The 15,542-nt window shown below is 38.3% G+C and overlaps 1 protein-coding gene across 4 annotated transcripts in view; it reads right to left on the reverse strand.

Moving 5' to 3' along the window:
- Nucleotides 1-15,542, reverse strand: part of CCNY (cyclin Y) — a 118,641-nt gene that overhangs the window by 37,348 nt on the left and 65,751 nt on the right. For 3 of the 4 annotated variants that reach the window (XM_083860291.1, XM_083860292.1, XM_083860293.1), the window contains exons 2-3: nt 9,441-9,515; nt 3,788-3,822 (exon numbers count right to left, since the gene is read on the reverse strand). In XM_083860291.1, coding sequence (XP_083716417.1) covers nt 3,788-3,822; nt 9,441-9,515 — 110 coding nt within the window. The remainder of the gene's footprint in view (nt 1-3,787; nt 3,823-9,440; nt 9,516-15,542) is intronic. The other variant, XM_083860294.1, reaches the window with a different exon arrangement.

Consider the following 15,542-nt stretch of genomic DNA (forward strand, 5'->3'; position numbering starts at 1 on the left):
TGAAAAAAAAAAACATTCTGGTCTACACACAGACATTAACTTTCTACATGGAATGATAAAAACAGCATTAGTTTGCTGGCATTTGAACATCCACTTGCCAGGTAGCCAACAGTGGAAGCCATGTCCAGACCCCTAAAAGAAGACAATGATGAAAGGATGCTGTTGCTACAAGGCTAGCGAAGAAGCTCCAGAATAAAAAAATATGAAAAAATTACTTCCATTTATTTTCTTTCCCTTTTCCTACCCTTTACCTTCCTTTAGAAATATACCAGTATGTGAAAAATATTCCTTGTTTTTAAGGGGTATTACTGCTCATAAACACAGATTCATTTTAAGAGTGTGTCTTGCCTTGAAGAGAAGAAATTACTAACAGTATTTTCTCCTTGTCCAAAAGGAGAAATTTCTAGAAAAACTTGGAAAGAGAAAACAACATTTTTTTTCTCCTCTCCACCCTGCTCCTTTCCTCTACAAAAATACAGTAAAAAGAGCAACTTACTGCAACAGTAATAAAGGATTTGCTCTTTCTCCACCACCTCCTCTAAAAACACAAAACGTGTCTGTCTTCCTGTTTGCTTTCCTTGTACAGGCAGAGATACTGATGCAATCTCTCTTCTCTGAGAAAGGAAACGCCTCTATCTCAGTCTGCATCTTTATCCCTCTCAGCAGCTTGACTAAGCAGATTAAAAGACATGTGCACACCAAGGCAACATAAAAAAAGCCTATAAAATAACAAAAAACAGTGACTGCCAGTGCAATGGGAAAGAGAAGCAGAGTCTGCTGTTTTAGGAATTAGAACAGGCTGGAAGAAAGCAAACAGGTCAGGTACACTGGAGGTAGGGAACTTCCAGCACCCTTCCCAACCTGTCATCTGTCTCCTTGTGGAGACTGAGAGATGACAGCTCCTCCATAGCCCTCTGTCACTCCCTGCTTTCATTCTTTCCCTGCCCCCCCCCAAAAAAGAACAGCTGCTGGCTTCTTCCATCACACCTACTGACAAGGCAAATGTGAAACATGTCAGCCCTTGACAAAGTGTAACAAATCAAAGCAGGAACCCACCATTTTTTTGGAGGATCACAGGAAACTATTCAGCCAAATAAAATATTCTACAAACAAAAGCAGGCAAGAAAGGAAAAGAACAGTAGTGTGGTCATCCTAAGAAAGTATATTTTTAAACAAGGAAGAGTCACTATTATTTTTTTAATAAGTAATATTTCAAAACTGCATTTGTATAAATTACTATTCTCATCTGTTAGTACACAGAATTTGGCAAGCAGTTAAAAAAAAAAAAAAGCACAGCTTTTCTTGACACTTCTCTTTCTAAGCAGCCCCCCATTTTCCCCACTTGGGAAAAATTCAATTCTGCCTGCAGAACTAACCAGTTATGCAGATACTGCACAAAAAGATAAAAATATTTTGTTGCTCATCTTGGTTACTTATCACAAAAGGAGAATAAGCATAAAAAACAACAACAACAAAGATGATATCATGGAAAAACCACAAAAGAAAAAAGAGCTGCATTATGATGAGGAGTTCTTTCTAAAAAAGACAAAATAACACTACAGAATTTATGTCCTCTGGAAGGTTTCCTCCAGAGCAGATGTGGGGACCCAGCACTTTACATCAACAGGGAAACAGATGAGTAACAATAGCTCCTGTTAGCACACACTGAGAAACAGTGGAAAAGAACTGGTCTGTCAATAGGGGATATCATAAACCATTGTACCATGTAAATAAACCTCATCATTTATCACATACAATGGTTAAATGTAACTAATTCCTAAATTTCTTCCAACATGGTGATCTAGGAAAACCATGATGGTTCCCTGTAGTCTGAAAACCTAAACACAGTTCCAGCTACAAGCCACAGCTATCCCTTCAAAAATGATCACCAGTTTATACATCAGGTTTAGCACACTGAAGATTTAGGAGGTGCTGAATTAATATTCACAGGTGTGCTAAAGGAACAACTTAAATATTACAGGACACATTTGAAAATACAGTTTATATATGAGTACTGCCTAAAAAACTTAACTGACTTGTAAAGACACAGACATGGTAAGGACTTCAGCTTCATAAAGGTTATTTTTAGCTTTTAATTCAGAGGAACTACTTTGTAAGTACAAAGAAGTCAGACTTAAGGTAGCAGTAAACCACTGATGGAAGTTTACACTACTGCAACCTCAGCCAATACTTTGAATGGTACTTGGGGGCAAAACCAAAACAAATTAGGAAGAGCCACAGCACTTAGCACATCAACTGCATATGCTGCTACATTGAACTCCCAACAACACAACTCCTCAGTGATATGATCACCTTTCCCTTTTCTGCAATATGTCCAGCCTAACCTAAAAACACTTCATACCAGAGTCTACAATACTGTGCTTCCAGCATCATCTGTAATAGCCATCTTTGTTAATCTGCTGAAGCCATCAGAATTCACAACACAATTTTTACAAATGAAATGCTTGATACTGAGTGCACATTATTTAGTTTACAGGAACCCAGTACACTGGCTTTCCAAGTAATTTTATAACGAGACAACTGCTCTGCAAACTACTCTCACATGCACTATAACAATGGGAATGTTTTACAGGGGAATAGAAGATGAGGACCAAGAACATCTGCTGACCTAGAGAGGACAACTTTGAGGGTTTTGTAAGCCTCACAGTAAGTATCTCATGACTTCTCAGATTCTTAACTCTTGGGAAACTGAAAATCTCAGCTTGCTTTGGAAGCCATGCAGTTTTAGAAATACTCAACACCAACCAGTTGTGTCAACAAATGAAGCAGTCCTGCCCTCTCACCCCACAGAGCAGTTCATTCCTGCCCTTGTGGTTCTCTCCCTTTCTGCAGGTGAGAGCCCTGGAGTGAATCACAATTAGGACCCCCACTTTAGCATTCAGCTGAATCCACCCGCATTTCTGCCCCAATCCAGTTTATCTGGAGCTAGACAACTGTTCACCTCAGCACAAAGAGATGAAGTGTGTATAAACCAGATCTGTTTGTTTCAGCACCTGTAGTGTCATAAAAATGAAATGACAGCTTAAATTTCCAGATAGAGAAAAACTTGAGTGCCTCTCCCCATTCACCTTAAGGGCAAATAATGTTTGGTAGACAATTAGTTCTTTCCCTTCTCAATTTTTACTGAGCCACAATTCCACATATTTCAGCACAAGGCTTCACATACTTGGAACCACTCTGGTTCCAGGTGCTTCAGCAGTACAAACACTGCTAACTGAGGTGAAGAGTCTGGTCCTGTACCCAAAGCAGGCTACAGGGTATTTGCTCTCAGCTTAACTGAGAATTTGATTCAAACAGAAGAGAAATGAATTGAAAAACGCCCAGAGTACATAAGCATATCAAACCCCCATCTTTGTACTCAGCATGTAGCACGTCAATCCACATTTACCTTGCATCAACACTTCAGAGCAACTGTGTAAATATCCAATGCTGTAGCTCCCTGCCAATGCAAACTCGCATACAAATGTAATCTGAAGTTTCAAGAGTTTCTGTAGTAATTTTAAAAATTATACCAATGTGTGCAGCTCTTTTTCCCAGATACCAGTTACCTACATACACTAGTTGTGAGCATAATGCTGTCTTCAAACCAAGAAATTCGTTCCACTAACTCAATAGTCAAGGCCTGTGCTTCAGGATCCTGATGCAGAACAAACATGTGAAGCATCAGCACCCTCTCAGCAATGTGGAAATCATATGTGATAACTCTCATTTACTGTATAATATAGACAACAAGGAGAAAGCTGCATAGCGAGGCATTTTCACTTACGTGGTTTATATAGAGACTCTTGCGTTTTTCTCTCACTGCAAAAACACAAAATATGATAGAAATATTACATGACTATTTTTCCCGATTAAGCTTCTTATACACCATTTATAATAAAAAGAACAGGAGACTATCTATGTGCAACATTATAATTGCTTTTGCACTAACCAAGTATATTTATATAGCAAACACAGAAGGAACATAAATCTATATGCATAAAGGCATTTATGCTCACTAGTGTGGTGATGGGTTAAAATTCTCATCCATTTAGGTACTTCACCAGGTGCTGGTCCACATGGGCAAGCTAATATGCAGTAAGCTGCAGTCCAAGGTAGCAGTGGCTTGGCCATTTTTCCCCATTTCTCTGTGTGGGCACTCCTGAGCCACCAGTGCCTTCATGCAAGGTACCTTGCTGCAAAGTGGCCTACACTACTTTGCAGGTATGAAAGCACCTAAACAGCTACACCACGGAGTTAGAAAATTCTCTTCACAGCTTACTGTGCACTAACTCCCACAGAGGAGCCTTGAAACTGTATGGATTAAACCACTGCCTTCTATAATGATCAGGAGCAAGCCTGAAACTATTACTTATGTTGGATATAACAATCAAAATATATTTCGTTGGTGAGTATGAACCAGTCACCACAAGCAACAGTTGCAAGTCAAAGCCACAATTAGCCAAAACAGTCAGAAAGTAAATGGCAACAAAAAGGGAGATAGATGTATAAAGTCTTAGTTGTCAGGCAAATACTTATTACAGCTGATTAAATATACACTATTTCATTTTTTAAAGCACTTCCCCAATTAACTCACCCCATAGAGAGCCTGAGGAGCTCTGTTCCTCAGAGTGAAAATACCACACCATTTAGGATACAACTCTGGAGGCAGCTAACACATAAATCAAACTGCAGGATTAAAATAATAATGATTTCATGCTGTAGGTGATTAAATGCACTTTGGTGCATCATGATTTGAAAGCTATGCAACCCAATGCACTTAGCAAAATAAGAGTGTTCACAATGGTGCAACAGCCTGTCCATTCCCTGTTGGATGAGAAGCCATTATTTGTGATTTATTATAAGCAAGCAATCTTACATAAACAAGGTTGTATATGTGAATACTGTGAAATAATTGTGTTTAATGCAGACATAAAATGAAAATAAAATAATAAGAAAAAACTTTGAAAAATCCTTACATAATTTTCCTCCCAGGGAGCAGAAAGGAGAATCACACATGACAGATGTTAGCCATGTCACTTAGAATACGCTCAGATCCACAATTATGGACATTGTATAAGAAACAGAATTAAACAGGAACAGGGAAAAAACTCTGATGATCTAGTAAATTGTTAAGCTGCTTGAAATCCTGCTAATACACTGCACTACACTTAAGTTCCACACACTGCATTTTTCACCAGGAAAACACTTAAGACATCTACAGGGGAACAACAAATTGATAGTAGATACTTCTAAGAACAGCTGAAGTATTTGTCTAGCATCACATATTTCAATTACAGGCAGTGGACAATTCTGATAAGCTGTGGGCAAACCTAATATAGAACTTAAAGTTAACATCTATTTACTGTGAAATTTTGAACAAAGTTAAGTATTTAACCTTTTTAATAACAAATAATTATACCACATTTGAAGTTCCTCAAATCCTACAAAGACAGCCTGCACATAATACTCCAAATTCCATTTTAACGACCTTTATTCCCCTTATTTTTTTTCTTCTGTATTTGTATCCTTTATTCAATTCCCCATGAAGGTACAATCCTCTACTACCCAAAGCAAGATTATCACTCACAGCTCAATCCCATTTGCTATTTCCAATCTCCAGAAGAATATGTTAACATATTTATACACAACCCTCCCTTTTGCCTGCTCAAGCACTTCTTGTGCACATCTTTGCAAGCACCATGCTGACCACCTTTCCCTATCTTCCCATATAACAGAAATTCAGCCTGGCCTCTCAGGTGAGGTGCTACAGGAAGGCAGTTGCTTCCTTCTGTGCTTCTGGCTCACTTTGCCATAGTGTAAGGCTCAACTCTCTCCAGAACATGTGCCAATGGGGAGTTGGGCAGAGCAGAAATCCATTCTGTCACAACCATTCTCCCACTTTAAACAAGGCAATTATTGCACAAGGCAAGATCACTGTAAAGAGGTAATTCCATCACTTGCCTTCAGTCAGTTTAAAAATGCTTTGCTGCTCACACAACTCCGTATGGCCTGCAGCAGGCCAGACCATTGTGTTAGAATTAACCAGTGTTTTGCAGCATAAACTCCTAACTGCAACTCCAGGATCTTGGGTTTCAGGCATGGACTTTGATGATGTGAAGCCGAACCAATTTGGAGTCAGTTTAAACAATTAAACTTCTACCTTTTTTTTTAAACAATATAAAACTTCAAAGTTGTAATGGAGCTCTTCAAATGGAACCTGAGATGCTGCCAAATTGTCTCAGTTCTCCACATTCTACAGCTGATGACCTATTCCTATTGCTGCAGGCACTTTCAACTATTATTGTTGAGCTTTCACAAGAGGAGGAAAGTATCCTGAAATTAAAAGGGAGTGAGGAAATACACACAGAGGCACCTGTGTGTATATGTATGTATGCATTTTTCATTGAGCTCTAATAAAAACTTTCACTGTACCATTTCTATAGACTAATTTTAATGTTAATCATATCAGGATCAAAAAAAGAAATCCTTGAGGATTACAACCATAAGAATGTCTTGTGTTTTGGAAGTTGGAATTACCAACCATTGTTGGTGACTCATCTATTTTTGGTTTTAATTGAGAAGACTGGTCCCAGCTAATATTAAAGACTAAAAGCAGCTTACTCCACTTCTATCTGCCTATATAAATACAATTTGAAAATCTTTTTTGTCTGAAACCCGTTGTTGCACTGATACTGCAAAATTTAGCCAGTACATTGAATGTGTAAAGCCCAGTCTAAGTTAGGAGAGGGGCACAGCTGGAACCCACTGACAGGAAACACCATTACCAGCATCCTGGAAGAGCAAACATTGCCTTCTTGCTAACTTAAAGGAAAGGCTGTTACATTGTTGGAGTGCTGTTTGGAAACCCTGGGTTTATCACAGCCACACACTAAATAGTGCATGGGTTTCCAGTCACCCACAGCTCACCGGCCAAGCTCAGCAAATAAGGGAGAACTGGCATAAAGCACTCACAGAAGCTAAAAACATAACAGGCAATATTCTGTACCAGCTCCCTAAATAGAAAGAATTCCACACATGATTCAGCACCTAGAAAATTCCCCAAAGTGATGGCAACATTTAGAAAAGCTCCTCTAGCCAGGAATCAAATTAATATTTATTGTGACTAACTTTTGTCTAGATTCATTGAATGCTCAGGTACTTAAGGATTCATTCAGACTACTGACTAAGAGAGGCAGGACAATTTACATGCTGAGCATGGCACCCAGGCTTCACAGAGCAAAGACAATTAAAGACCATGTAATAAACCAAAATGCCACATCCTGTCTCATTTAATTTGTTGCTCTTTGCTCACATGTTGATCACAAGCAGGTCAAGCACAGCTCCTATGCCAGGAGAATGCTACCAGTGAGGCTCAAAGAGCACAGGACTACTAGAAAGCCAAACATGGAACTGTCTGAAGGTAACATTGCCAAGTCACTGTAACACCTAATGATGGACTTGGCCATTTCCCATTGTAAAACCATGAGATGCATGCTCACAGCCAGAGCCAGGTCCTGGATGAAACCCTGAATCCTGATGCCACTCAACTCTCTGTGTATTGTATAATGTGTATTTTACATGTCCACAGGTCTTATCTATTGAAATATTTTCACATACAGTCAACAGGAAGGTTTATCAGCCCAATACTATTCAAGTAATGGAGCAGTTATTTGCCCAAGGTAGGTGTTTTCAACACAGCCAGCTCAGCTCTTCTCTTCTACATCATCTGAAGAAGTCTTGGGGGTCCCCTAGATTCCACAGCAACCTGTCAGACTACAACCCTACATGCCCTAAAAAAAAAATCCCTCAATCTTCCTCTTAACAAGCACTTTATTGCATTTTGGTAAGGCAACATCCTTGAACAGCGTGGTAACTCCTACGGCACACTTGGTTCAACTAGGAGCCCAAAGTACAGCCAAGCAAAATGCTTCGTACTGGGAGCTGTCCCACCAGAACACAATGGTTCTTGGCAATACATCAGCAGATAAATGTTTGCAGAATCCTTATTTTTGTACAAACAAAATAGCCTTTTTGTATTTTTTCCAATGTTTCAAGGACAGCTGAACAGACCTTACACTCCCATTGATAAGATTTCTTCAGCATTTCACTAAATTCATTGTTCTTACTTAAAAATATGTTCTTCACATTACTTAAACTAGAACAAAGCTGCATAGACAACTCTAGCATACAGATCTTTATAAAATCCTTAAAATTAGCTCCATATTGCAATAAATTAACCACTCTTATTACAAGTAAGAATAATCATCAGGTCCGGTCAAAATTTTACTTGTTGAACTTGGGTCTATTTTGTCCTTTCTTTCAACAAGCTGTAACAAGAAACAAGTAGCATCTATACGGGATTAGACAGTTTCAAAACACAGTAAATTCACTATAAAATAGGCATTAATCTTATTAATACAACTATAGAAATATTATCATATTCATTTTCCAGACTACCAAACCAGATTAGTATGGTAAATGGCATCCAGACCCATGTAATGAGGCACTGACAGAACCATGGCTGAATTCAGGACAGCCTCAAAGGAGGTACTCACATAATCAACTCTTCAATTAGGGTCTAAATGTATATCCTCCTTTGTTCTAGTCATGCTCAAAAACTAGTAAAAAATGTACAGTAAGTGAAAACTACATTATTTTCAAGTCATGTGTTTGACACTGCAATTTACTATGTAAATCAAAAGCAGCATTTATAGGCAGCAGAAAGGATGACAAAGAATTCATACTGAACAGTCAGAATTAGAATGCAGGAACTGCTAGAAAATAATGTGTTTTGTATCCATTATTCATTTATTTCTAAACCAAGATGTCACACATGTCCAACAGGGAACAAAAGAGCCACAGTAAATGGCTTTATTCTACTAACTCTATCAGGAGGCTTGTTTATCCAATGTTAATTTCAGAGATCATTTTGTCTATGTATAAATTAAAAAACCAACTAAGCTCCAGACAAGCATGATTATATCAAATCCATAACAAGAGGAGAAGAGAGAATGTTTGGGTAGCACAGGAATTATTTTGTTGAGAAAATCTAGTACTGAATTCATTTACAGTATCATCTGTATCAGAGAAACCCTGGAATGTCTTCTTCGCTAATATAAACTAGCATTTTCTAAAAAATATTTTCTACACATTTTTAAGCAGCCTAATGTTCAGAGTTAAAAAAAATTGAACAGTTATGTGAAAAATTTTGGATTTAGCGAAAATATGTTTAAAATATAATTACATTAAGCTTCATCCATATTTGTACTACGGTCTGACAAGACAATTAGCTAAAGGTGTGACTACTTATAACACTAACATGATGCCTCAAAATGCCTCTTTTTGGGGGAGAGGGAGCAATTACATATTAAAGGACTATCACATGCATTCTAACAAAGGGTTGAGAGATAACTACTGTAATAAATTCAGTAACCTACCATCTGTTTGTGATTTACTGAGAAATATTGTACTGGCCCGTGGATGATCTGATGGGTTGAATTCCATGTTCAAATCTGGAAAGAAAGAACACCACAAATACCATTTATGATTATCCAATGGCAGACACAGATTTTCTCATTCTTTTTAATAACACCAAGTTTACATACTGAAGCAGCTACTGTAAATCAGAATCCATCTTGAGGCCCACTTTTTATCCTTCTTTGCATAAGTGGTTCTTTTTGGCATGCAAATCATTTGCATCAACACAGCTTTGGGATTAGACTTCTAAATTCTAAGGGCTGACTTTGGATTAAAACAGATAAAGCAGCTTGAGAAACTCATACACAAGAAGTCAGGAATTTCTAATTTATCCTCACTTTCTTCCCACCGTGCCCCAAAGCCACAGCCTGGCACAGGAACACAGCTTGTTATATGTAATTATTGAAGAATTAAGTACTACAAAGAAATGCACAACCCTCTACAGATAAACAGGTTTCCAAGATTAGACATTATTTAAACAAAAGTAGCTATTGCAACTGAATGTAAACAAGTAAAATCTAGGCCAGAGTGTTTTAGATGGTCAAGATTAGAAAAACATGGCGCTTCTAGAGATTAACACTGCTTGCTGTGGCTACTTTGAAAAAAGAAACAAAAAACTCCACAACTACAAAAACAAAAAACAAAACAAAACAAACAAACAAACAAACAAAAACAAACAAACAAACAAACCCAAACCCTCCCCCGCAAAAAACCTCAAACCAGTCCTAAAACCCTAAAAGATATTTTCCAATTACAATTCAAATCTATCATACATTATACAAACTTCTATGAATGATTTTCCTTATCAAAGTTAAAATCCATTGAACATATTTGTTCTCAAATTCTACTCCATTACCAATTTGCTAAAGCTTACAGGCCTGTATCCACTAGAAAACATGCTATTAAAACAGTACATAATTTTTTAGCATTTCCTTGCTCTCCCAGTGTGGCTTTCTCAACCTTAGTTCTCTTAAATTCTCTCTATCTCCAAATGCACATTCTCTGGCATTTTAAGCAGGCTGTGTGAGACTATATAGGAGCACTGATCTGTTTATCTTCTGTGATTATTACAGTGTTTCTACAATTCTCTCATTCCCCTTTCATATCCTTGTGAAAGCTCAGTAAAACTGGAAATTAAGCCCCAGGTCTTAGGAAAAGAAAACAAAGTCTTTCTGCCCCAGGGTCAAATTCTTCTGTCTACTGCTTTCCCTGTTCCTTCAGCATCCATGCCCATACTCCACTCTCTTGCCCTTTTATTTAATAATTTACTAGGTCTTCCACTTTCCTGCATTTTCCTCCTCACCACACACCTCTTTACAAATGTACTTTCTGTTTGTATTTTTCCCTTTTATGCTCTCTTGGTTTCCTTTTCATCTTCCTGCATTCTGTAGCCCATGAGATGAGCGGCCTGACATGCTGCTGGAAACCTGGGCATAACTTCTGGGAAAAAATTTATCTTCTTTCTACAAGGAAGAACCGAGAAACACAGAAGTGCAACTTCTCTGTTGCAAACAGTCTTCTTATTATTATCACTGTCATCAATGCCACAAAAGAAAGGGAATCTAGGGATTTCAAGGGAAAGCTATTTTGATTGTCCCAGAAATCAGACAAGTTTGGAGAAGATCCTAAGAAAGTCATTTTATGCTAGGAGTTCTGACTTCGCAGGACTATGAACTAGAATGTTTTCATGTTACTCTATGCATCCCATTTAGACATATAGAAGAAAAAAAGTAATCACCCATTGAGACAGACAAGGTTGGCATAGATTGTTTTGCATTTCAGCATGGTTTTTCTGTTTCAGCTGAATTCAAGATGCTTTCCCTTATGTGAAGAATAATCAGCACTTAAAAATGCAAAATACATTCTATTTTATCTACCTCTTTGTCTTCTATCAGCACAATACATCACCAGAAACAAACAAACAAACAAAAAAAAAAGAGCCTTTTCTTTTATCACTACAGATTTTTTTTTCTACAAACGTTTCAACAGCAGTACAAATTCAGTCAATAAAATAATATCAGGAACACAAAACTGAATCCAGGTTGCAAAGCACAGAAACCTAGAAAAGCACTTCTTTTTTTTTAAGCCTAGAAAATTACCTGGTTGAGGAAAAACAACCTGGTACAGGCTCACAGTTTGTGTGCAGGGCTGAAAAGAAAGGAAAACCAAGTACCACATCTTACAGTCAAATCACATCTCCCAAAGATGCCTGTGTTACAAGGTTCTGTTTTGCAGAACAGTAAACCAGGAGAGGACTTAAAAGTCTATCTGAAAAAAAGCATGAACTACCAAAAAACACTTGCTCTCAGATAAACTGTTATTCTTCTGACAGGAGCTGAAAGAAGGCCAGCAAAATCCCATCTCAGCAGACAACAGTCCAAGGATTTTTAATTATCTTGGCAGAGCCAATGGTCCACAGCCAGGGAGCAACTGTGGCTCCTTCCCACCACTGAACCCTACAGGGCAGCACACATCCTCCTCTCTCCGCATCCCTTCTCTCACATCCTCCCCAGCAACAGCAACGACCAAACACATCCATCTGTCCTTCTCAAACTGCCTGCACAAAACTCAGGGGAGAACATGGCTATGGGGAAAGGCAAAGCACAACAGGGCCAGAAGGGGACAGATGCTGCTGAGAGGGGCTGGCTCCCCACGCCTCTCTGATGAACAGCTCAGGTCCTGCAGGCAGAAGCAAACACTGTCTGGTGTGCACCTGCAGCTCAGCCCCTCCCAGCTCCTCCAGGGAAAAGGGTCAGGCAAACCCAAGCATCATCCCACAGCCCACTGGTGGCATCACATCACTCCAGACCACCACTGCTGGCACACTGGGGTATTAGAATGGATGATTCACAACATGTAAGATTTCAGTCTCTGGTGGTTCTTACATGTCTTAATTCATTGTACAACTTTAAAACAAATGTCTTTTTGAATATGGCAACAAATCCTGACAGATCTGTGACTACAATACACAGCACAGAAGAAAGAGATCAAATGATACACAAATATCTAAAGCCAGTAACTCATCATCAAAGGGCATTATCCATAAAAAGGTTAACTCCATCCTAAAGAAAATAGTATATTCATAATTCTTTTGTGTTATTACTAGTTCTTTCTAGTATTTGGAAAGTACCATGAAAACCAGCCACAATAGGAAAGGTTTACCCATTTTGTTATGAAACAGTCAAAGATAAAATGAGATTTAGACTCACACAAGCAATGGTCTATTATTCAAAAGAGAGGAAAATGAGAGCCAGAATTTTAAGTCTCAAAACCTGCACAAAAATGTTCTCCATTGCTAACAGTCTGCTCTGCAACTCATCACAGCCTTCAAATGAAAGAATAACAGTGGGTGCATCTTCCAACAGTTATCCAGCACTCCAAAATATAAAAAGCCACGGTCTCGCAGATAGTCTGAAGTAGATAGTCCAAATCTTGTACTGCAGGTTTCTTTTCTGTTTAACAGAATTGGAATATTTTTCTATTTTTCCTAGTTCAAAGATCAAGTTTGTTTTGATTTTTGTTGTTTTGGTTTTGGGTTTTTTTTTTTTTTTTTTTTTGGTTGGTTGGTTTTGTTGTTTTTGGTTTTTTTTGTAACTAAAGGACTGTTATGTTATGCAAAATATAATCCACATCCTGTAAACACCTCAACAGCCTGGTATCCCATAAAAATTTCAGGGCTTTTGTCTTCTAAGGATTAGGAACCAACTGTTTGTGTCTATAAATCCATGTACACATGCACATATCTATATCTACAAATTGACTGATAGTTGCATATTTAAATTAAACCTAATTTTTGGTTAGCCAAGGCAAAGTCAGACTCACACACAGTTCAAATAAGAGATCATATGTCTAACAGAATTCACAGAAATTTGGAGGATTTGGACAAGAAGTTACAAATGCATGCAAATATACTTAAGATGGCATTCTCTTATTTGCTTAGCAGCAGCCAAAGTAACAGTTATTATAATGGCCATCTTGATGCATTACATCAAAATAAAATTGTTCTCTGAGAAAAAAAAATAACAGATTGTGCAAATAACTTAATTTGCTACATAACTCTGCTGGAGTTCAAGACAACCACCAGAAGACCCCCGTAAGATTTACCCTGTACACTGTGAGAAACATAATTTGTAAAGCTACAGCAGCTGCATTCAAATATGGCCATAAAAAGAAGTGAATTGTAAAACAATTTGGCTTCAGACTTGGGCTAAAGCCCAGACAAGATTTTATATCTCAAAACAAGATCTTACAAAGCATTACTGAGAGCAAAAAAATGAGCACAGCCTCAGTTTGCACTTTTTAAACAGCAAAGAGTAAGAATAAAGTTTAGATAAGTGTAGAGGTGAGCTACAAGAGTGACAGACTGCTAAAAATGCCTTCAATTGGGAGTCTTGATACTGTAACTGAAGAAAAACGAAAACTAGGAGGTCTCTGTTTTCCACATACAACTTTTTAAGTACTGAAAGCTCTCTCTAGTCTAGCACACAATATAACAAAAAACAGTGGAAAATGAAAGCAGAAAGAAAAGATCTTAATTATGACCTTGGATGATAAAAGAAAGAAGACAATTAGGCAGTGAAGCTCCACACCCAAGGAACATGCACTCAATTTATCTTGATGTTTTCCTTTTCGAGAAGATTGCTTCAGCCAAACATCTTTAGGCTTTAGTCCAGCGTGAGTATTTGGGCTCAATTTAAGAATAACTTATGCAAGTTACTTGCTTATGATTCATATGCAGGTCAGATCAGATGATCCCAGGGGCCTCAAGCCTAAGGTCTATAAAATCTTCAGAAATAACAATATTTAAATTATTAAGCACAAAAGCTCAGCAAATCCCAGTGGCACATCTGTAAACTTTCTGAAACTCCACTAAGCTCTGCTGCAATTCTTCAGAAAGAGGTACATTTTCAAACTTGTGGTTAGAATACATTATGCAAGATAAAAACAGTAAAGGATGAGACTAAATCTTTTGTTGCAAAACTTTAACAAAAAACCCAATTGCTTCTTCAACTCATGAATCTTACTGTCACAGGAGAGGGCATAACAAGAGAATGAAGGATGGGTGCTGTAGGAACAATATTGCTGTAGGAGCAATACACATCAAAGCTTCTGTGCGACACAAACAGGAAAAACCAACACAGTCGCTGCTTTTCTAACAGTGCACGTGGGCTGCAGCACAGGAGCAGGTCTGAAAATGTGTTTATTCTGTTAGAAAAATGAGATGTTATTTCCTTCCTTTTGAACAATGAAAGTCAGGTAAGTTTGCACCACCAAAGCTCTGATGCTGATTTGATAACAGAATAAAGTCTAAACTCAGTAAACCACTGGTTTCAGTCTTATTCAATTCTGAAATAACTTAGTGAAATTCTCTCCTTCCTTCTGTTTGCCCCTGGGATCCCAGGCTATCACTGCCACTGCACAGCCACCATTATCATTTAGGAAAGAGATAGTGTCCTGTATTAATGACTTCTCATATGCTTCAAAATTAAATTAATCCATGTTTCTTCATTCTGTAAGATTTTTTTTTTTTATTATTTAAAGAGACTTGAGGTAAGAACAGACCTGTCCAGGGCTTGCTGCAGAGGAAACTGAGCTGACCAGGCACTACACAGTTTACTTTACTTTGCCATCTTTTCTCCACCCACAGCCTGACACTACAGAGTGACTGCCTGTAGTGGGTGGAAAACAACAAAAACACCACAAAGGCTCTTATCAAGCAATGCAAGCCATGAGTAATATCTAAACCTCACAGGCTTCCAGGAAGTGTGTCCAAACAGAAGAGAAAACAATCACCACAGCAGCAAAGGGAAAGGGAAGCACAGGTGACCTGAGCTAAGGAGATGGCTTAGAGATGGAGATGTCATGGGGATGTCAAAGGCAGAGCTCTCCATGTGCCCTGATACGAGTGGGAACCAGCAGGGCTGTGACCCCCCCAGCCCACGTCACCTCTGTGCACCGGCAGCACCTGAGGTGTAACTTGTCCAGCTGGCAGGAAGGGTGAAGTTGTTGCTCTCACTGTACCAGCCCATAAGAATGAGCTGATGTCATCTACGGGAAGAGAA

Source organism: Zosterops lateralis (assembly GCF_965231275.1).
Source record: "Zosterops lateralis genome assembly, chromosome: 1".
Classification (NCBI taxonomy): Eukaryota; Metazoa; Chordata; class Aves; order Passeriformes; family Zosteropidae; genus Zosterops; species Zosterops lateralis.